A 21870-nucleotide genomic window follows, 5' to 3' on the forward strand; every position below is an offset into this window, starting at 1 on the left:
ATATTTTGCCAACGTCAAATAAATGAATAAGTTCTCAAATGTGCCGTCCGAGGCAGCATCTGCTCGCCACGTTCGGCATTCGTTGACTGTTACAACACGTGAAAGCTCGCTCCTCTCTGATTGGTTGAATCGTTTTTGGCCATAACTTGGTTACCCTTTGTCCGATTAATTTAAAACCTTGAAAAGGAGAGATTACTGGAATTATAGATAGATGAATTGCCTCGCGGGATGGATCAAACGGTCTCGCGGGCCGTATACGGCCCGGAGGCCGGAGGTTCCCCACCCCAGATTTAGATGAAAGAATGGCAATTAATAAGTGGTCATCCATAAATTGTCTGTTCCTAAATGCAAATCGGACTCACGGAAATATCGTAATATGAGAAATATCTGTTGAGAGGTTTCAGGTGTGTACTATTCCCTGTTAAACAAGTGAGTAATGGCAGTGGATATAACACACACACACACACACACACACACACACACACACACACACACACACACACACACACACACACACACACACACACACTCACATGGAGGGATGGTTCCCTTCTACCAATAGATGCAAAAATATAGTATAATGTCTCTTGTAGCCCCTGAACCAAACAACAACAGATATTTATAACTACCCGCACAGTCTATACAGCCCACGATGCCACTCCCACCCCCTCCTAAACATGATTAATAGTAAATTTATCATATTTTTAACTTACCCTGTGCATCAATCGACAAGCCCCATATATGACCTTCTCATTGGAGTTAAGACGCATGAAGGTTTGGGTATAACACATCTATGAACTTTCAGGCCTTTCGTGGCTCACATCTTTAGTAGTTTTGCAGTACGGGCTGCAATATATCAACTTTTTGGACGAGTTGATCAGAAAGTTCTCCAAATCTTTCATTGTGCAGAAGCACACCTTTCTCACAGGTTCACTTCCAAGTATGTTTGCCTTCTTTTACAGGCTTTGTGAGCCGTTTCATATTACAATCCTTATCTGGCAGGCATAATATATATATCTGGCTTCCCCGATGGACCTCATTACTGAGGGCTTCTGTGCATGTGCACCGAGTATTCTGGGTGGATTACGTCATTTTTGAAAGTCACGTATTGGGTACTGGATTGATGGATTGAGCCCCGTTCTCGCTAGATTAAGCTGTGAGGAACAGCTGAAAGAAACAAGAAATTCTACAATAGAAAGGACAAAAAAGTGAGTGGATCTGATTGAGATGTTTAATATAATGAAGGAAATAGACAAAATAAATGTAGAAGAGCTTTTAAGCAGAATATACAGTGATAGGACTAGGAACACAGTTTAAGAATAAAGAGGAGGGAGCGGGGGGGGTGGGGGGGGCTGGGGGAGGGGGGGGGGGGGTTGGATGGTCGTAAAGCAGCAGTCTTTCACTCAGTGGTGAATGGTCTTTTTTCAATGGTAGTCACAGTAGAGTGAGTGGATTGTTTTTAAATTTGGTTGGATAGATATCTGGAAGTGCGAAGATGCTTCTATGATTGCACAGGCTTGATAGGCCTATTGGCCTTCTGTTTAGTTGAGATTCCATGCATAACACCTTTAAACCTTAACACGTGAGCCGGTTTTAATGATCCAAAATGAAGCATGTCAGAAAGAGAAGAATGAGTGACTAGTTGTGTTGAAAATGCAATATTTATATGTAATCTGTGTATTTTGAGTGAACCCTTTTTTTGAGTGTAGAGTTTCCAATCAGAGGCAATTGCTGTTGGAAGACTGGCATAGCATTCGAGATAAACCTACCCTACAGTGTTTTTGGAAAAGGGCAGACAAGACTCCCCTGGAAGAAGGAATTTGTTAATGCAGGAACACAGGCCTGTCCTTAGTTTCACCTCCTCATCATTCATTTAGTTGTGCTGCTTCACACAGAACACAGCTTCTCTACTCATAGGCATCATTCTTGATAAATATATCAGTGTTGCAAATAAAATGAGGCAGAGATGTAGGGGCCATATATTTATTACATATGCCCAGGAAGAAATTTATTACATACTAGCATGACTCGGCACGCTCCGCGCGCCTCACCACATGTCGTTTCAGAGGGGAAGGCATCTTTGACCATTTCGGTGTTTTTTGGGTTTCATTGTGTTTTGGGTCTTCAGGGTCTTTTGGATCCTCTGGGCCTTTAAGGGTATTTTGGGTCTTTGAGGTGTTTTAGGTCTTCAGGGTCTTTTGGGTCTTTGGGGTCTTCAGGGGCTTTTGGGACTGAAGGTTATATTGGTTCTTCTTGGTATTTAAGGGTATTTGGGTCTTTTCGGGTCTTCGGGGTCTTTTGGGTCTTCCGGGTATTTTTGGTCTTCGGGGTCTTTTTGGTCTTCGGGGTCTTTTTGGTGTTTTGGGTCTTTGGGGTGTTTTGGGTCTTCGGGGTGTTTTGGGACTTCGGGGTTGTTGTTGTTGTTGTTGTTGTTGTTGTTGTTGGGTCTTTGGGGTCTTCGGGGTGTTTTGGGTCTTCTGGGTGTTTTGGGTCTTCGGAGTGTTTTGGGTCTTCGGGATGTTTTGGGACTTCGGGGTGTTTTGGGTCTTCAGGGTGTTTTGGGTCTTCGGGGTGTTTTGGGTCTTCGGGGTGTTTTGGGTCTTCGGGATGTTTTGGGTCTTCGGGGTGTTTTGGGTCTTCGAGGTGTTCTGGGTCTTTGGGGTGTTTTGGGTCTTCGGGGTGTTTTGGGTCTTCGGGTATTCAGGGTCTTTGGGTATTCAGGGTCTTTGGGTATTCAGGGTCTTTGGGTATTCAGGGTCTTATTGAGCCTCAGGGCCTTGAAGGGTATTTTGGGTCTTTGGGGGTCTTCAGGGGTCTTGGTGGTCTGAAGGGTCTTGGGGGAATTAAAGGGTCATCAAAGGTCTGAGGGGTCTCAGCAGTCTTAACGCAATTAAGAGGGTTAATTAAGAGGGTGGTAATTTATTTGAAGAAGAAGAAGACGTTTTCATCGCATACATGCATACATACATACATACATACATACATACATACATACATAGCGAACCATATACGTTTGCTCTATTATAATAAGATGCCCAGGAAGAATTGAAATCTCGCGAGATCTTTGGCGACGAGGGCACGGTTTTTCGAAGCTGCACACGCTCTCCATGCTTGCGAGGTTAGGTAATTGTTCACAATTGTATTTTTGTCGAAACAGTCTTTATCTTTCGGTGTGTGTACCTATAGTGTGTCCCTAGGAAGATTCTTGGTGTTAATCTTTCATACCTGTATAAAAAATTGTGGGTTATTTCGTGCCGCGTTTTTTGCGACCTAGTACTTTGTTTCCTACCTTGAGGCTTATTTTCTCTCAGCGATCGATTGTGGTCCATTTACTTTCGTTCTCAGTTTTTCCCAATCTTTTCACCCCATACTTCCTTGTTTAAAATCTTAACAAAAAAAAAAAACAACATTTCCTTCTTTGTTCTTATTCATTGTTCTTATTCGTTTATTCGTTGTTCTTATTCGTTTGTTCGTTCTTTGACCACGTTTTTCACCCCCATTTCCCCAGATAGTTTTCACTGTTCAATTTATAAATGTTTAAACTTTCCCCTGAAGTACTGTATTCTGTTGTATATTATAACAACTTTTTCTTCTTCTTCTTCTTTAAAAGGGTGCGTTCGACTTGCTCACCAAATCTATTCATTCCAAAAAAAAATTCCATCACTTACAGTTCCTCTTTCATACATTCCCTAAACTCACCAGCACTCCACCCCCCCCCCCCCCCCCCCAGCGTCCTCAAACGTATCTCTGAATTGAAGGTCACAAGAAACTCATTTTGTTATAAATGTTCGTCTCCCATTAATCGTTCAACACTTTCTAGAATCCAAACTCACCCCTCCCCTCCAAATCTTCCCCATCTCCCATCCCTTTCAAATCCACCCCCCTTGCCCCTTCCCTCCTAAACTCCCCCATAACCCGTACCCTCATAAACTCCCTCCTTGCCCCTCCCCTTAAGATCTCCCCACCCTCATTTTTTCTCCATTTCCCCTCTCTCACCCCTCCTCCTCAAAGCATCCTCCCCGCTTCTTCCCCCTTCCAACTCTCACCTTCATCTCCCCCAACATTCTGCCTCGCTCTGCCACCCCTCAAATAACACCTCACTGTGCCTCACCCAATCACCATCAAACCTTTTGTCTGCCCCATCCTTCCCTTTCTCCGAGCTATTCTGAAATCTCTGACACACTTTCAACAGCTCTCCCTACCTCTTCCACATCTTACCCTACCCCTCCCCCTCGCCCCCTGTTCTGTATCCGATGCTTCCCCTTTCTCTTCATTAACGGTATGGACCTCAAACATCCGGGCCTTCGCTCAAATTTGACTGAACTCTCCATACAGGTTGCTTCTGACAAACCAGACTTGATCTGCTTAACAGAAACTTTCCTCCTTCATGATGTCTCTGATTCCTTAATAACTCTCCCGGGTTACTCCCTCCTCTGGTATGATAGACCTGAGCCTCGTCCTGGAGGTGGGGTTGCTATCTTTATCAAAAACTCTCTTCCTCACTCGCCCTGCACTGCTCTCTCTCCACCTCACCTCCAGGAGTACCTCTGGCTACGGCTTCTCCCTTCGCTCCCACCTTTTGTTCATATGTGTGTTGTACCGTCCACCAAACAGTGATGACTCCATCTACATCTCGCTGTCTGATAATATGGACCAACTTCTATCTCCTCACCCCAACTCTCTCTTCCTCATATGTGGTGATTTCAATTGTCACCATGCCAGTTGGCTGGGTGTGGGTACCTCTCTCACCAGCCATGGCTCCTCAGCAAAGGATTTCTGCGACTCACTGGGACTGACACAATCTGTCAATTTCCCGACCCGGATCTCAGGCAACGGAGCATCTTCTCTTCTGGACTTGGTTATGACTACCTTCCCTGCAAATGTCTGCTGCTCTTCTTCTGCTCCAATCGGCTCATCTGATGATGTGCTTGTTAAAGTGGACATCTCTCTGACCATTCTCAGAGAGCCTCCTTAGCGTCGACGAGTCTGGCATTTCACTCAGGCCAACTGGCGCGGTCTTCAAGCAGCCATCAATCATTTGGACTGGTCTCCCATCTCTACCGCCTCTGACATAAACTCATCCTGGGAATTCTTCCAAAGTAAATTGCTCTCTCTTGTGCACAGATTTATCACATCTCACCTACAGTTGTCATACCCTTCCTCCCTTCCATGGTACACGGAATCTTGTGGTGAGGCAGTTGCCCAGAAACAACTTGCCTTTGCCTCCTGGAAAGGAAATCCAACGGAAGGAAATCTCATTTCCTTTCACAAAGCCCGAAACAAGTGTGTGTCCACCCTCAGGAGAGCCAGGAAACAATATCTCTCCACTCTCAAGACCGAACTCTCAAACCTGTCTCCCTCTTCCAAATCCTGGTCGCGTCTGGTCAAATCCGTTTCTGGTGTTTGTTCTCCCTCCATCCCCTCCCTTACCTCAAATGGCTGCACAGCTGACTCTGCACGTGAAAAAGCTGAATGCCTCAACTCTGTGTTTGCCTCTAAATCTTGTGTCCCAAACCCATCCCTCTCTGTACCCACCGTACCCAGTCATACCCAGCTGTTCCTGGACTCTGTGTCCTTTCCTCCTGACAAGGTGGAAAAGTTTCTGTCAACCCTCGACTCTGATTCTGCAACTGGAATTGACGGCATCAGCTCACGGGTCGTAAAATCCTGCTCCTCCTCTCTTTCACTCCCTCTTTCTATTCTCTTCACCCTCTCTTTTGCTCAAGGTCATCTGCCATCAGCTTGGAAATCAGCCAACATCACCGCTTTACACAAAAAAGGTGCGAAAACAGATCCTTGAAACTACAGACCAATCAGCCTTCTCCCAATTATCAGCAAAGTCATAGAATCCATCATTGCTTCGGATATCAAAGCTTTCCTCTTCTCAAATGGCTCGATCTCTTTTTTTTTTTTTTTTTTTTTTTTTTGTATACAAGATCGAGGCTCGTGAAAGAGCGAACATTAATCACACAGAAAGACAAACCGACACATAAAACATAACATAGGGAGCGGTAGACAAGATGGGGAGAGAGGGGGAAGGACACAAACACAACATTTGAGAGCAGGGACCGAGAGACATGGAGACATCGAGAGATCTGAGAGAGGGTGAGGGCTTTGGGGGGAGGGGGGCGTGGGAAGGGGGCAGTGGGAGAGGTATAAAACATATGGACACTGCCAGGACTTCCAGGAAAGAAGTTGGAATTTCAAACAAGGTGGATCTGGGGTGAATTAGCGGGGGTAGAAAAGCTCAAGGTTTTGGATGGGGGAAGATAAGAGATGGTGGTGAACAGCTGTTTTAAAGACCTGGAGGGAGGAGTGGGATTGAAGGGAGTGAGGGAGTTTGTTCCAGAGGCGGGAGAAAAGAGGAATGAAAGAGTGAAGGTGAGCGGAGAGCCGAGATTTCGGCAGTTTAACCATCAGAGGGTTGCTGGCAGATCTTGTGCGACCTGTAGGAATATTTGGGGGACAGAGCACAGAGAGAGCTGGGGGTGCAAGGCCGGAGAGGAGTCGGTAGAAGACAGAAAGACCACCTACCTGCCTGCGGTGAGTGAGTGAAAGGCCCTCAGAGATAGCTTCATCGCGGGAGATGCCAATAATTCTGAAAGCTTTGGTTTCAACAGCGTGAAGCCGAGCTAGGTGTGAGGCAGGAGCACCGGCCCATAGGGGAGAACAGTATTCCATTGAGCTGCGGATGAAAGCCTTGTATGTGGTGAGGAGCTCAGGTGTGCCGAGGAAGGACTTCGCACGACGGAGGATGCCCAGTCGGCGACTGGCTTTGGAGGCCAGCTTGGAAATGTGGTTTTCCCAAGAAAGATCATGGCAGATAGTGAGACCCAAAATCTTGAGCGACAGAACTTCTTGGAGAGGATTGTTGAGAAAGTAGATGGGAGGGTTGTCCAGTCGATCTTTTCGGAGAGACATAGTAAGAGTGTGAGATTTGTCAGGATTGAAAGACATGTTCCACTTGTTTGACCAGTCTGTGATTTTGTCCAGGTCTTCAGAGAGTGAGGAGGCAGCAGACTGCCGATCTGAGGGAAGAGGAATGGAGCGGCAGAGAGTGGAGTCATCAGCAAAGAGATAGAGTATTTTCGAGAGAGTCAGAGAGATCATTGATGAAGACCAGAAAAAGCACGGGGCCCAGAACACTGCCTTGGGGAACTCCAGCCTGAACAGGAAGAGGAGATGAGAGAAACCCATTCAGGGCCACACGTTGACGACGACTAGAGAGGAAGTCCGCCAGCCATGCATGGAGATTTCCATGGATACCAAAGGAGGAGAGTTTGGTGAGCAGAGCGGGGTGCCAGACCGTGTCGAAGGCACGTGATATGTCGAGGGAGACAGCTCTAATTTCCTGTTTGGCATTGAGGACCTCCATCCATTGTTGAGACAGCAGAAGCAGCATGTCCAGAGTAGAGTGACCTGGTCTGAAACCAAATTGATGATCAGAGATCAAGCCATTGGAGAAGAGGAAAGATTTCATATCAGAAGCAATGATGGATTCCATGACTTTGCTGATAATTGGGAGAAGGCTGATTGGTCTGTAGTTGCTAGGATCTGTTTTTGCACCTTTTTTGTGCAAAGCGGTGATGTTGGCTGATTTCCAAGCAGATGGCAGTTGACCTTGAGCAAAAGAGAGGGTGAAGAGAACAGAGAGAGGGTGAGATAGAGCAGCAGAGCAGGATTTTAGGACCCGTGGGCTGATGCCGTCGGGTCCAGTTGCAGAATCAGAGTCGAGGGTTGACAGAAACTTTTCCACCTTGTCAGGAGGAAAGGACACGGAGTCCAGAAGCAGCAGGGTACGACTGGGTATGGTGGGTACAGAGAGGGATGGGTTTGGGACACAAGATTTAGAGGCAAACACAGAGTTGAGGCATTCAGCTTTTTCACGTGCGGAGTCAGCTGTGTAGCCGTTTGAGGTAAGGGAGGGGATGGAGGGGGAACAAACACCAGAAACGGATTTGACCAGACGCCACCAGGATTTGGAAGAGGGAGACAGATAAGAGAGTTCGGTCTTGAGAACGGAGAGATATTGTTTCCTGGCTCTCCTGAGGGTGGACACACACTTGTTTCGGGCTTTGTGAAAGGAAATGAGATTTCCTTCCGTTGGATTTGCTTTCCAGGAGACGAAGGCAAGTTGTTTCTGGGCAACAGCCTCACCACAAGATTCCGTGTACCATGGACGGGAGGAAGGGTATGACAACTGAAGACGAGATGGGATAAATCTGTGCATGAGAGAGAGCAATTTACTTTGGAAGAATTCCCAGGATGAGTTGATGTCAGAGGTGGTAGAGATGGGAGACCAGTCCAGATGATTGATGGCTGCTTGAAGACCGTGCCAGTTGGCCTGAGTGAAATGCCAGACTCGTCGACGCTGAGCAGGCTCCCTGAGGATGGTCAGAGAGATGTCCACTTTAACAAGGACATGATCAGATGATCCGATCGGAGCAGAAGAAGAGCAGCAGACATTTTCAGGGAAGTTAGTCATAACCAAGTCCAGAAGAGAAGATGTTCCGTTGCCTGAGATCCGGGTCGGGAAATTGACAGATTGTGTCAGTCCCAGTGAGTCGCAGAAGTCCTTTGCTGAGGAGCCATGGCTGGTGAGAGAGGTACCCACACCCAGCCAACTGGCATGATGACAGTTGAAATCACCACATATGAGGAAGAGAGAGTTGGGATGAGTAGATAGAAGTTGGTCCATATCATCAGACAGCGAGATGTAGATGGAGTCATCACTGTTTGGTGGACGGTACAACACACATATGAACAAGAGGTGGGAGCGAAGGGGAAGCCGTAGCCAGAGGTATTCCTGGGGGTGAGGTGGAGAGAGTGCAGTGCAGGGCGAGTGAGGAAGAGAGTTTTTGATAAAGATAGCAACCCCGCCTCCAGGACGAGGCTCAGGTCTATCATACCGGAGGAGGGAGTAGCCCGGGAGAGATGCTATGGAATCAGAGACATCATAAAGGAGGAAAGTTTCTGTTAAGCAGATCACGTCTGGTTTGACAGAAGCAACCTGTATGGAGAGATCAGTTAAGTTTGAACGAAGGCCCCGGATGTTTGAGGTCCATACCGTTAATGAAGAGGAAGGGGGAGCATCAGATACAGAACAGGGGGGAGGAGGGGTAGGGTAAGATGTGGAAGAGGTGGAAGAGGTAGGGAGAGCTGTTGAAGGTGTGTCAGAGATTTCAGAATAGCTCGGAGAAAGGGAAGGATGGGGCGGACAAAAGGTTTGATGGTGATTGGGTGAGCCACAATGAGGTGTTATTTGAGGAGGGGGAAGAGCGAGGCAGAAGGTTGGGGGAGATGGAGGTGAGAGTTTGAAGGGGGAAGAAGCGGGGAGGATGCTTTGAGGAGGGGGGGTGAGAGGGGGGAAATTGAGAAGCAATGAGGGTGGGGAGATTTGAAGGGGAGGGGTGAGGGGGGAGTTTGGGAGGGAAGGGACAAGGGGAGGGATTTGAAAGGGATGGGATATGGGGGAGATTTGGAGGGGAGGGGTGAGGCAGGAGTCTAGGAGGGGAGGGGCGAGGGGGCGTCTTGGCGGGGAGGGGTGAGGGGGTAGTTTAGGAGGGAGGGGGCAAGGGGGGAGATTTGAAAGGGATGGGTGATGGGGAAGATTTGGAGGGGAGGGGTGATGGGGAAGATTTGGAGGGGAGGGGTTATGGGGAAGATTTGGAGGGGAGGGGTGAGATTGGATTTTTGAAAGTGTACGATTTATGGGAAACGAACATTTATTGCAAAATGAGTTTCTTGTGACCTTCGAGTTAAAAATACGTTTAAGGACGCTGGATGGAGGATGGAGTGCAGGAGAGTTTAGGGAATGTAGAAAAAAGGCGCTATAGGAGATGGATATTTTTTTTGGGATGAATTGATTTGGTGAGCAAGTCGAAAGCAGCCTTTTAAAGAAGAAGAAGAAAAAGGTGTTATAAAATATGACGGAATACATAACTTGAGGGGAAGGTGTAAACATTGAAGGTTAATGAGTGAAAACTATCTGGGGAAATGGGGGAGAAACACGTGGTCGAAGAACGAACGAACGAATAAGAATGAATAAACGAATGAGAACAGAGAAGGAAATGTTTTTTTTTTTTTTTTTTGAGTTGAGATTTACACAAGGAAGTAGGCTATGGGTGAAAAGACTGGGAATACAGAGAACGAAAGTTATTGGATCACAAACGACGGACCACTGAGAGAAAAACAAAGCCTCAAGGTTGTACAGTGCACACTGTACAAGGCCTTGCTCGCGACACGGCAAACAGACGATCAATTTATGAAAGATAAACACCGAGAAACAACCAAAGTTGCACACAATAACTTCACACACCGAAAGATAAATACAGTTTCGACAAAATACAATTGTGAACAGACTTAACTTCGAAAAACGTGGAGACCGTGTGGAGCTTCGAAAATCCCTGCCGCCGTCTCCAAGATCTCGCGAGATCTCCAACCAGGTCACTCTCTGATCTCTGATCTCTGATCATCAATTTGGTTTCAGACCAGGTCACTCTACTCTGGACATGCTGCTTCTGCTGTCTCAACTATGAATGGAGGTGCTCAATGCCAAACAGGAAATTAGAGCGTGGTCTCCCTTGACATATCACGTGCCTTCGATACGGTCTGGCACCCCGCTCTGCTCACAAAACTCTCCTCCTATGGTATCCATGGAAATCTCCACGCTTCGCTTGCGGACTTCCTCTCTAGTCATAGTCAACGTGTGGCCCTGAATGGGTTTCTTATCTCCCCTTCCTGTTCAGGCTGCAGTTCCCCAAGGCAGTGTTCTGGGCCCTGTGCTTTTTCTGGTCTTCAGCATTGATCTCTCTGACTCTCTTGAAAATCCTCTCTATCTCTTTGCTGATGACTCCACTCTCTGCCGCTCCATTCCTCATCCCTCAGATTGGCAGTCTGCAGCCTCCTCACTCTCTGCATACCTGGACAAAATCACAGACTGGTCAAACAGGTGGAACATATCTTTCAATCCTGACAAATCTCACACTCTCACTTTGTCTCTCTGGAAAGACCGTCTGGACAACCCTCCCATCTACTTTCTGAACAATCCTCTCCAAGAAGTTCTGTCACTCAAGCTTTTGGGTCTCACTATCTGCCAATCTGCCATGATCTTTCCTGGGAAAACCACATTTCAAATCTGGCCTCCAAAGCCAGTCGTCGACTGGGCATCCTCCATCGTGCGAATTCCTTCCTTGGCACACCTGAGCTCCTCATCACATACACACGCGAAATTTGCATTTATGTTTATTTAAATTATACAATGGACTACAAAATGTAAATGTTTCATGATATTTGTTATATTATATCACCTTTATCTATCAATATTGTTGAAATGAAGATCAAATAGCTGTATGTTGAAATATGTTGAAAAAGTCAAAACTTTACATGGGGTGTATTTATTTTTTCATGTGTCTGTACATTGAATCAGTAAAGTAGGTAATAAATGAGCAGTTTTATGCACATCTTCTGAAAAACATGTATGGTCCATGTATTGCACATTATGTTTGCAACTACCGTGCAGCGAATTGCATTATTTACCATATGAAAAATAATATATGTACCTTGGAGGGTGAGAAACAGAAAAGGGACAAGCAGAAAAGTGAAACAATTAGAGATGTCGAAATGAAGGGATACAGACATGTGCTGATGAAGGTTTTGTGTGACACATGGTTTTGTATCTGTGACTTACCTGGTAACCCATTGTGTAGTTCTGGTCACCATTCTTTGGTGTTCCTGGATCTGAACAGGTGGTGAGCACTGGGTCTAGAAAGAAGAGGTTGAGAAAGGAAATATTTTCCACTGGAAAAGCACCCTAACATTAAGGGCATTCAAACTTACTTGTTTCAAATGGAAAGTAGAGATATAATAATATATCAAGAGGGAAAGAGCAAATTATCATGCAAGAAAAGTCAAATTCAGAATATGAGGGTGGGAGGACAACAGGATGGGGTTAAGGGAAAAGAAGGGAGAGAAAGAGGGAGAGATAATTAGATAGATGAACGAGACTGAGCAAGACGTATCAGAGATTGTGAGAAACAGTTTGAAAATAAATTATTCAACTTAAAGAGCTTTTTTTTCTCATCCTGAACATTGCTTCTGCTGGCATTAAAGAAAAAAAATAAAATCAATGATCCTCCACTTTGACTCCTTCCTGCAGAATCAGTGCATGCATCCTTTCAGTAACAGTTTCGGACAGCACCCTTTTGGAGGTACTGGAAATTTGCAAAAATGCACAGAAACAACATCTGGCCTAAATCAAAGTACAGGAGTCAGTATATTAGCCGCTTGTCTCTATTGTGTGGAAAGTATATTATCTGCTAACAGCAGCAGCAGCTCTTGGAAAAACAAGAATGAGCATAAGCTCCAAAGTAAATTGCATCCTCATATAGGGGGTGCCATATAATCTATACATTAAGAGAGCTGTTTGTGTGTGTGTGTGTGTGTGTGTGTCACCATTTTCTGAGATGGCCAAACTTTCAGAGGTTCCTCAGTGAGTGCTGGCGAGTGTTTTATGCCAAAAAGAATTGAAAATCAATAAAAAAATGTGATTGTTTTTGGATTTTTTTTTGAATCGCTCTATCGTGCCGAAGCTTTTGTAGCTATGTGAAAGGTAATGTTAAATGATCCCCGACCCTATTACTTAGTGGGTGTAGGGAAGTGCTTTAGGTTCCCAAAATAAATTTCTTCAAAACACCAACAGGATTAGGACAGCACCGGGCAACGCCAGGTACCCCCTGCTAGTTCAATATAACCTTTTATACGATCATCCATTAGTAAAGGGAGAAGCATTCCTCTGTGTCTCATGTGAAAAATAAACAGAACCTCAAGCTATAATATAGTATTTCCTGCTGTAGTAGAATAATAAAAACGGTTCTGAAAGAAAGCTAATAATCGATTTACTTTGAACACAAAATAGTGTCTGTTTAAACATAAACATTCCCGTTTTAAAAGGCCATCTTTCTGTGTATTGAGGAAGAAGAAGAAGAAGAAGAAGAAGTAGAAAAAGGAAGAATAAGCGGGGTTGGGAGCTTAATGCAGCGATTCCATGAATGGTAACATTTATTATTCCACGACAGCAGGAACCCTTCCAGAAGAATGTTGAAGGAGCACACAAAATTAAATATAGTAATACTTCTGAAAGCAATATAAAAAGGTACATGAAAGAGTATGCAAACAACAACAAAAACACCAAGCACAGACTCCCTGACAGCAGCAACAACAATTATGTTATATAAAATATCCTTTTTCACGTGTTTAACTTTATTGTCCATTCATAGAGATTCACAGATAGGCATGCAATATATTTGTGAAGTAAAACATGCAGTCTTTTGCTTAAACCGATCAGCGAAGTTGTGAGTAAGCAAGGCTAGACTATCCTAAGAGGCCAAGCCTTCAGAATGGAGGTTTCTGTCTGCTTTGCATACTATTTCAGAAAAGTCAACAATTGCATGACATGAAAAAATGTAAATGCTTCAAAGACAGAGTAAAAAAAAAAAAAAATTATCATCCTGTAACTTCAAAGTTATTGTCCACGAACAATCAGTAAACATAGTTGCAATTCAGTTTTAAAATATTATTTGTAGCCTTGTGCTATTTTTGTGCATATCATACAGTCTTTCACCCCTGCCCATTCACTTCACCTCTCCATTCCTTTCCATTCCTACCAGGACACAAAAAAAATCTTTCAGGAGCAACGTCCTCATTAACGTTTCAAAGGCTTTAAAGTTTCTCTTCACCTGCACAATTCGTTATTGTCACTGTTGCTACCATGCTCATTTATATTTATCTATCACTGTTTCTCGTACCATGCTCATTCCTCATCATCAGTCTTGCTCTTCCATTATGTTCTTTAAGTTGGCAGCGCACTGACCTCGCATGTGGTCTTCCTCTATAACATTCCCAACAGTCATTGCCATCACCCCCATGTAGTCAGGGCCCTTAGGGATATTTTGGTTCAAATTCTTCCAAAAGCATCAAATTTGGCGCAGATGTTGCCCATGCCATACTCTTTCGATTTTTGACGAGCGCCAAGGGCGGTATGATCCAGGGACCATACCGGTCCATCTCGCCATGTCACCTGACCTATGATGTCATAATTAGGATATGCATCCAATCACATGGCGTACTATAAGTGGCCAAAGTTCAAAATGAATCGATCGAAAAATGAAGGCAGGGATCCATTTTTAAGGTTTTCATAAAATCCAATATGGCCGCCAGGTCACATGACCTATCACGTCATATTTATGACATGTATACATTCATGTATACATGAACCCGGATCATGATCGCACAAAAATTAAACACAAGGATATGGCATACAGTTCATAAAACATCAAAATCCGTACCTTTGTAATTAGACTGATGAACTGCATATGCCTGAAAATTAGGAAATAGACATGTAAATATTTCCTCTAATTGTCAAAAATAAGGTCAGAGTTCGATTACCCAACCCAGAAACATAAAATGGTGAACCTCGCGTAAATCTTGACAAAAAACTCAAAAACCGACATGTTTGACTCAAAAATGACCTTTAAGATGACCTTGAGGGTTGACCTTGACCTCGAATCATCAAAATAACATCATAATTGGATTCCTCGACCTCGAAAACCCCTGAAAAGTGGTATCATACATGATTCCAACCCTTTTGGTTATTTAACTGATTTTCCTCTAATCCAGGTGGTGGCCATTTCGTATTTCGCCAATATGGGGCCCCCCGGGGGGGGGGGGGGAGGCGCCCGTCTTGGCGCCCGTCAAAAATCGAAAGAGTATGGCATTGGAAACATCTGGGCCAAATTTGGTGCTTTTGGAAGAATTTGAACCAAACGGCCCCAAAATATCCCTAAGGGCCCTGACTATTGCTCCATTTAATGAACCATATCTGAGACCATTTTTGAGAGATCAAGTAATTTGGTTAAATGGTTCATTCAATTCTACATGGTGCGTTGCTGGTTATCCAACTGTCAACATGATACTCCATCATTCTCTGTGATCTTGCTCATGTGCAAACCTCAATTTTGTATTGAACAAAATCCTGTTCCTTTTTTTATTTTTTATTGAGTTCACCCTATTTTAATAATAGAGGAGCAAATAGCTATCTTGGTAGTTGGTGTGTTGTCATAGCAACATTAATAACAGGTTTTATCACAATTCTTATTCACATTCCATCACACTACATTTAACACATTTGCACTCAGACAAATATCACACCTCCTTCATAATGGCTGCGATATAATCATGCGATTATCAAGTGAACACCATGATAGAATTAGCCATCGCCATATGGATTTCGGGATATTAAACAAAAAGATTAACCACATTTTCTCAGGGGAAACGGATTGGGGCACAAAATTAACGACCTCTGGAAGAGCCACAATGTTTAGAGCTAATCTACCTTTTTATATAAGCTTGGATATGTCACAATTTCATTACATCTCAACACTTTAAGCACAAAGACAACTATTGCCTGGGGCTAATTCAACTTGACAATATTAATTAGCTTTATTATTATCCACACAGTATGCAAGCTGGTTTTGTGCAGCAAACCATGAGTTCTCACCCCAACTATGGGTTAAGGCTCCTTCATTAAAACTGACACATCTGGAGGTGGTGAAGTACTGTATAAGAATGCCCTGTCAGAGACAAAGGCAAACTCTGATAACAGGATAACAGGTTTGATGGCCCTGTTATGAAGAGCAAGGAGTTACACTGTACGAAACAAAATCCATAACACAAATCTCATTCCATCAGATGGCGTGGTTATGAATGGTGGGGACACAAAAGATTTGTGGCTCACATTGCCACTAAGGTTTTGACTGATGCTGTGGGGATTAGTCTAGCAGCAGAGACTGCTTTAAACAGTGGCCAGTTCTGTGCTTTTCACAGACTGGGCCGGAATACATTGTATGTATGTATGTATGTATGTATGTATGTATGTATGTATGTATGTACAGTCGTGGCCAAAATATTGGCACCCTTGCACTTTTTTCAAATAATGCACCGTTTCTTCCAGAAAATTGTTGAAATTCAAAATATTTTGGTATCCACATATGTATTTCTTTGGTTTGCAGGGGAACAAAACAACAACAAAAAAGCTGAGTAAACTACTAAATCTTAGCTTATTCCACACAGAAATCCGAAAATGGCCCGGACAATATTATTGGCACCTTTTAGAAATAATTGGATTTCAAGCAAGTGATTCTCCTTTACTTTGGTATTGAACTCACCTGTGGTGAGTTGCAGGTGCTTGAAATATAAAAGACACTCATTCAACCCGTTTGAATGGAGAGGAGTCATTGGGCTGTTTTGTGTCACTGTGTTTACCACAATGAGCATGGTCAAAAGAAAGAAAACCAGAGAGTTGTCGGAGGAGGTCAGGCACAAGATTGTAGCCAAGCATGGACAATCTCAAGGCTACAGATACCTTGATGTTCCTGTGTCCACCGTACACAATGTTATCAGGAAGTTTAAGGCCCATGGCACTGTGGCCAACCTCCCCAGAACGTGGCCGCAAGAGAAAACTTGATCGAAGATGGCAGCAAAGGATTGTTTGAATGATGGAGAAAGCACCTCAATCAACTGCCAAAGAGATACAAGATGACCTTCAGACACAAGGTGCGACAGTTTCAACTCGCACCATCCGTCACCAACTCAATGAAAGGGGGTTATATTGTAGGAGACCCAGGAGGACCCCACTGCTGAGAGAGAGACATAAGAAAGCCCAACTGGAGTTTTCCAAAACACACCTGAACAAGTCAAATCCTTATGCGAGAATGTCCTGTGGACAGATGAGACCAAAGTAGAGCTTTTTGGTAAAGCACATCACCTCTATGTTTACAGAAAACAAAATTAAGCCGTGAAAGAAAAGAACACCTTCCCTGCAGTCACACATGGAGGAGGTTCAGTGATGTTTTGGGGTTGCTGTGCTTGCCTCTGGCACTGGGTGCCTTGAATGTGTGCATGGCATCATGAAATCAGGAGATTACCAAGGCATTTTGGAGCGCAATGTTCAACCTAGTGTCAGAAAATTGGGTCTCTATCGAAGGTCATGCTGATAACATTCCTGATAACATTAGGGTCTTGCAGCAGGACAATGACCCAAACACACTTCAAAAAGCACCCAGGAATGGTTCAAGACAAAACGCTGGACTGTTCTGAAGTGGCCAGGAATGAGTCCAGATCTAAATCCCATTGAACACCTGTGGGGAGATCTGAAAACAGCAGTTGGGAGAAGGCACCCTTCAAATCTGGGAGAACTGGAGCAGTTTGCACAAGATGAGTGGGCCATACTGCAAGTAGAGAGGTGCAGGAAGCTCATCCATAGCTCTAGGAAGCGCTTGACTGCAGTTATTTTGTCCAAAGGCTGCTTACCAAATATTAAGTCGAGGGTGTCAATAATTTTGTCAATGCCATTTCTTTTAATTTTCTGATTTAAAAGGATATATTAAGTTCTGAATATAAAAAAACAAAGGTTCTGTATTATTAACAGTGAAATAAAGAATTGTGGAGACCAAATACTTTTGTCAATTTCAACTTATTTTTAGAGAAAATTGTGAGTTATTTGAAACAGTACAAGGGTGCCAATATTTTTGGCCACGACTGTATGTATGTATCTATCCATCAATCAATCAACATTCGGTTTATTACAAAAAGACTTTCGCAACTATAGGCTGAATTACAGTCCATTTACAAATATTGCAGGGATAAGAACAAAAAAAATAAAAATGGCTCAAACATAAAATGGCAAAAAACAAGATGAAATTGCTATCAAAACAAGAAAACAAACACAAATATCTAACAAAACACAAGAGGCATCAAACTCATTAACACAAGGACCTCATCCAATTCTTATTCAAAAGGGAGGGTAAAAAGGGGATGGGGCTGCACTTGTAGCGGTTGGTTCGACATCTAATAGCAGATAACATGTCAGAGTTCCTCAAGTTATTGTTCCGAGGTGGGGGAGCCAATCTCTGTGTATGTTTGATTTTAAAAGTACATTACCAAAATTGAGAGAGAGCTGTTCGAGGCTCTCAGAAAGAACAGGAATATTAAGTACCTGACAAATGTCTGCATAAGATTTGGTTCTAAAAAAGTCACGAGAGAGAATTATACGAAATACTTTCCATTGCAATTTCTCAAAACACTCCTTCTAGGCTTTCGTTAAGCCACAACACCATGCTGGTGACGCATATTCCAAAGTGGGTCAAACATACTATAAATATGATGATGATGATGATGATGATGATGATGACCACTCCTTTTTGCAACATGATGATGCACAGGGCTGTCGAAGCAGGTTCCTTGGCTATTGGGCACAATCCTGGATGGGTCACCACTCCTACGCAGGATACCCGAATGACTTATTCATCCTAGAAATCTGGTGCTCAATTTGCCGACCTCGGATGGATGACAGACTGAGTCAACCCCCTTTGCGTTAATTCAATGATCGACTGGGATTCAAACTCAGGATCCTTGAATCATTCGAACCTGACAACCACCATACAGGTCCCTTAGAATAGTTATTTCAGAGCAGACCATTATCTTAGTCCCTTCCCCTTGCATGGGTTAGTATGTGGTTATGCGTTGGAGAGGGAAAGACAGGCCCTCCACTCGTAAGGGGAAGCCAGACAGATGCACAAAGATTGCATCCACAGATATTGGTTCAAAGTCTTGAAGGGCAGAAGACAGGCCAAAGGCCTCAAGGGTGGATGCCAGCAACATCGTTTTGTGGACAGGGAACTTTTCAAATGCACCAAAGACCATTGGATTATGTACCAGGTAAAAGTCCCTTCGAGAGGGCTTGTGGGAGCACGGTTGACACAATTGGCCATGAAGCAACACCAGAGAAGCTTTGGAGAGGGCTTGTGGGGGCAGGGGAAGCGACACTCCAACAATTGGAAGCCTGGAAAATAATACCCTCAAACAGCCCCCATCCTCACCAGGACCTGACAAAAAGGCCTTTCACACTTGATTCACTCTCTTAACCAGTCTCTCTTTGCTCATTCTCACTGCACATGTGCATGACAGTCTCTCTCAGGCCTCAGCACATGTACTTGATTCATCTCTCTCTGCTCCCTCTCAGTGCACATGTTCATCGGACTCTCTATACTCTGCACGTGTTCATTGGACTTTCTGTACTCTGCATGACTTGGACTCTCTGTATGTGCCTGCTTGCCTGCCCGTATTCGTGCTGGGACTGCCCCCTTCATGTTCGTGCTGAGACTCCCCGCCCGTGTTCGTGCTGGGACTCCCTGCCCATGTTCGTGCTGGGACTCCCTGCCCGTGTTCGAGCTGGTGACTGCCTCTTTTTGCTCATGTTGGGGAATGCCCTTTGCCGGCATGGTGCTTGTTGATGAGTGAAGACAACAGGGTCCTGGTAACATCATAAGCATTTTGCTGACAGGATCCCGATGTTCGTTTTCCCCTGCCCCATCCCTCGTGAATGCGTGCTGGGCGCCCTTGTTGTGTTTATTCATAGTGATCGTCATAAGGCATAGATTAAGCTAAGCTTCTGCCTCTTGTCCTTTTTTTTTCTTTCCTATCGATAAGTTGCACTGTAAATATTTGGAAATAAATTGAATCGTTAAACGCTTCCTTTCCAACTGTCCGTAAATATCCTTTCTTTCATTGGTCCGCCATTTCTCGCAACCAGAGTAGCGATCGGCCATAACAAAACTAGCATCAGCCCGGCGGGTACCAACGGTTGCTTGGCTGTCTAAATTTCCAGGAACAAAAGTGGTACGCCGCTGGAAGGTACGTTCCCCGATTGGAACCGTCATGTGGTACAGGTAAGCAGTGTCAGACGATTGGACCCTGCTATTGCGCGAGGGCCCAATTGGCGTTCGTAGTTGCTGGTTCGCAACCTGCCGAAGTATGAAGTTATTCGTGCGTGGCAGCCTCCAGTCCGGTAAGTTCCAGAGGGAACGGAGTCCAACCCCCTCATAGTAGACCCGAACCCCAGGCCGTAACAATATTAAATGCCCAGGCATGCAACTATGCAGTACATCCATACAAATATACAAACATGCTTGTATATATACACAAAGAATTAAGTTAAGCACCCCCCCCGTTTTTGTACAACCTCGCACATTACAAGTTTGTTGTCGTCAAAACAGTGTAATATACCCATGATATTGCTATATTTTCTGGAGAAGTGATATTATGGTCACATAAAAACATAACAATCATGCCGTTTTCAATATTTTATTCTGAATAATTTAAGGTGACATTTTTTGGGAATTTTAGGCATATTTTCACCTCAATTTAAGTATGGAGCTATAGGTCCATCACGGACAGTGTGGATGACGTTTATGTTTTCTAACGTACAGTCATTGTTCTGAGAAGACCTCTAGCGATCTTTGCGTCAATAACGTGTGTAGGACCCACGTGATCGGATCACTGACTCAACCCTACGTCTCATAGACCCTGTAAGCCGTCGTATGCGTTGCTGTGGCAGGTTGAACCCCCTCGAGCACGTTTGGGACATGTTGGGACGACAAATTGCGAAGATGGTCCCTCCAATAGCCATACTGGATGAATTGGAACGTGCATTACATCGGGAATGGAACAACCTGCCACAGCAACGCATACGACGGCTTATAGGGTCTATGAGACGTAGGGTTGAGTCAGTGATCCGATCACGTGGGTCCTACACACGTTATTGACGCAAAGATCGCTAGAGGTCTTCAAAGAACAATGACTGTACGTTAGAAAACATAAACGTCATCCACACTGTCCGTGATGGACCTATAGCTCCATACTTAAATTGAGGTGAAAATATGCCTAAAATTCCCAAAAAATTTCACCTTAAATTATTCAGAATAAAATATTGAAAACGGCATGATTGTTATGTTTTTATGTGACCATAATATCACTTCTCCAGAAAATATAGCAATATCATGGGTATATTACACTGTTTTGACGACAACAAACTTGTAATGTGCGAGGTTGTAAAAAAACGGGGGGGGGGGTGCTTAACTTAATTCTTTGTGTATATTTTACAGACATACATATCCATATATACCACATACATATACAGTCACGTGAAAAAGTAAGTAAACCCCATGTAAAGTTTTGACTTATTCAACATATTTCAACATACAGCTATTTGATCTTCATTTCAACAATATTGATAGATAAAGGTGATGTAATATATCAAATATCATGAAACATTTACATTTTGTAGTCCATTGTATAATTTAAATAAACATAAATGCAAATTTCGCATTTGGAAAAAGTAAGTACACCCCGACATTTATCACTACTTCAAATACCTAAAATTAGAATCAGGTGCACCAGCTCAGGTGCAAATGGTTAGAACATCGTCAGAGAAGATCTTGAAGGAACCTGTCTTATTTAAACCTCAGACATTTAGTTTGGTTTGCTCTTTGTTGTTGAAATGTGCAGCGTCACCATGCCTAGATCAAAAGAGCTCTCTGAGGCCTTCAGAAAGAAGGTTATAGATGCCTACGAGTCTGGGAAGGGATTTAAAACCAAACAATTTGAAATCAATCATTCGACTGTCCGGAAAATCATCGACAAGTGGAGAAGATTCCAAACAACTGCCAACTTGTTCAGGCCAGGCCGCCCCAGCAAGTTCAGCCCGAGAGCAGACCGCAAGATGCTCAAAGAAGTCTCTAACAACCCCATAATGTCATCACGGGACCTACAGGTAGCTCTTGCCACTGTTGATGTCAAAGTGCACGTGTCTACCATTAGAAAGAGGCTGCACAAATTTGATCTACGTGGGAGGTGTGCCAGGAGGAAACCTTTGCTGTCCAGAAAGAACATCAGGGCAAGACTAAACTTTGCCAATGAACACCGAGGCAAAGACCAGCACTTCTGGAACAATGTGCTCTGGACAGATGAGTCAAA

The 21870-nt window shown here is 44.0% G+C and overlaps 1 protein-coding gene across 1 annotated transcript in view; it reads right to left on the bottom strand.

The window, feature by feature from the left end:
• Positions 1-21870, bottom strand: part of LOC137433184 (CUB and sushi domain-containing protein 3-like) — a 1533363-nt gene that overhangs the window by 57306 nt on the left and 1454187 nt on the right. The window contains exon 65 of the mRNA XM_078783994.1: positions 11690-11763. Within this exon, the coding sequence (XP_078640120.1) occupies positions 11690-11763 (74 nt within the window). The remainder of the gene's footprint in view (positions 1-11689; positions 11764-21870) is intronic.

This window comes from Myxine glutinosa, chromosome 8, assembly GCF_964187855.1.
Source record: "Myxine glutinosa chromosome 8, kmMyxGlut1.1, whole genome shotgun sequence".
In the NCBI taxonomy this organism is placed as follows: domain Eukaryota; kingdom Metazoa; phylum Chordata; class Myxini; order Myxiniformes; family Myxinidae; genus Myxine; species Myxine glutinosa.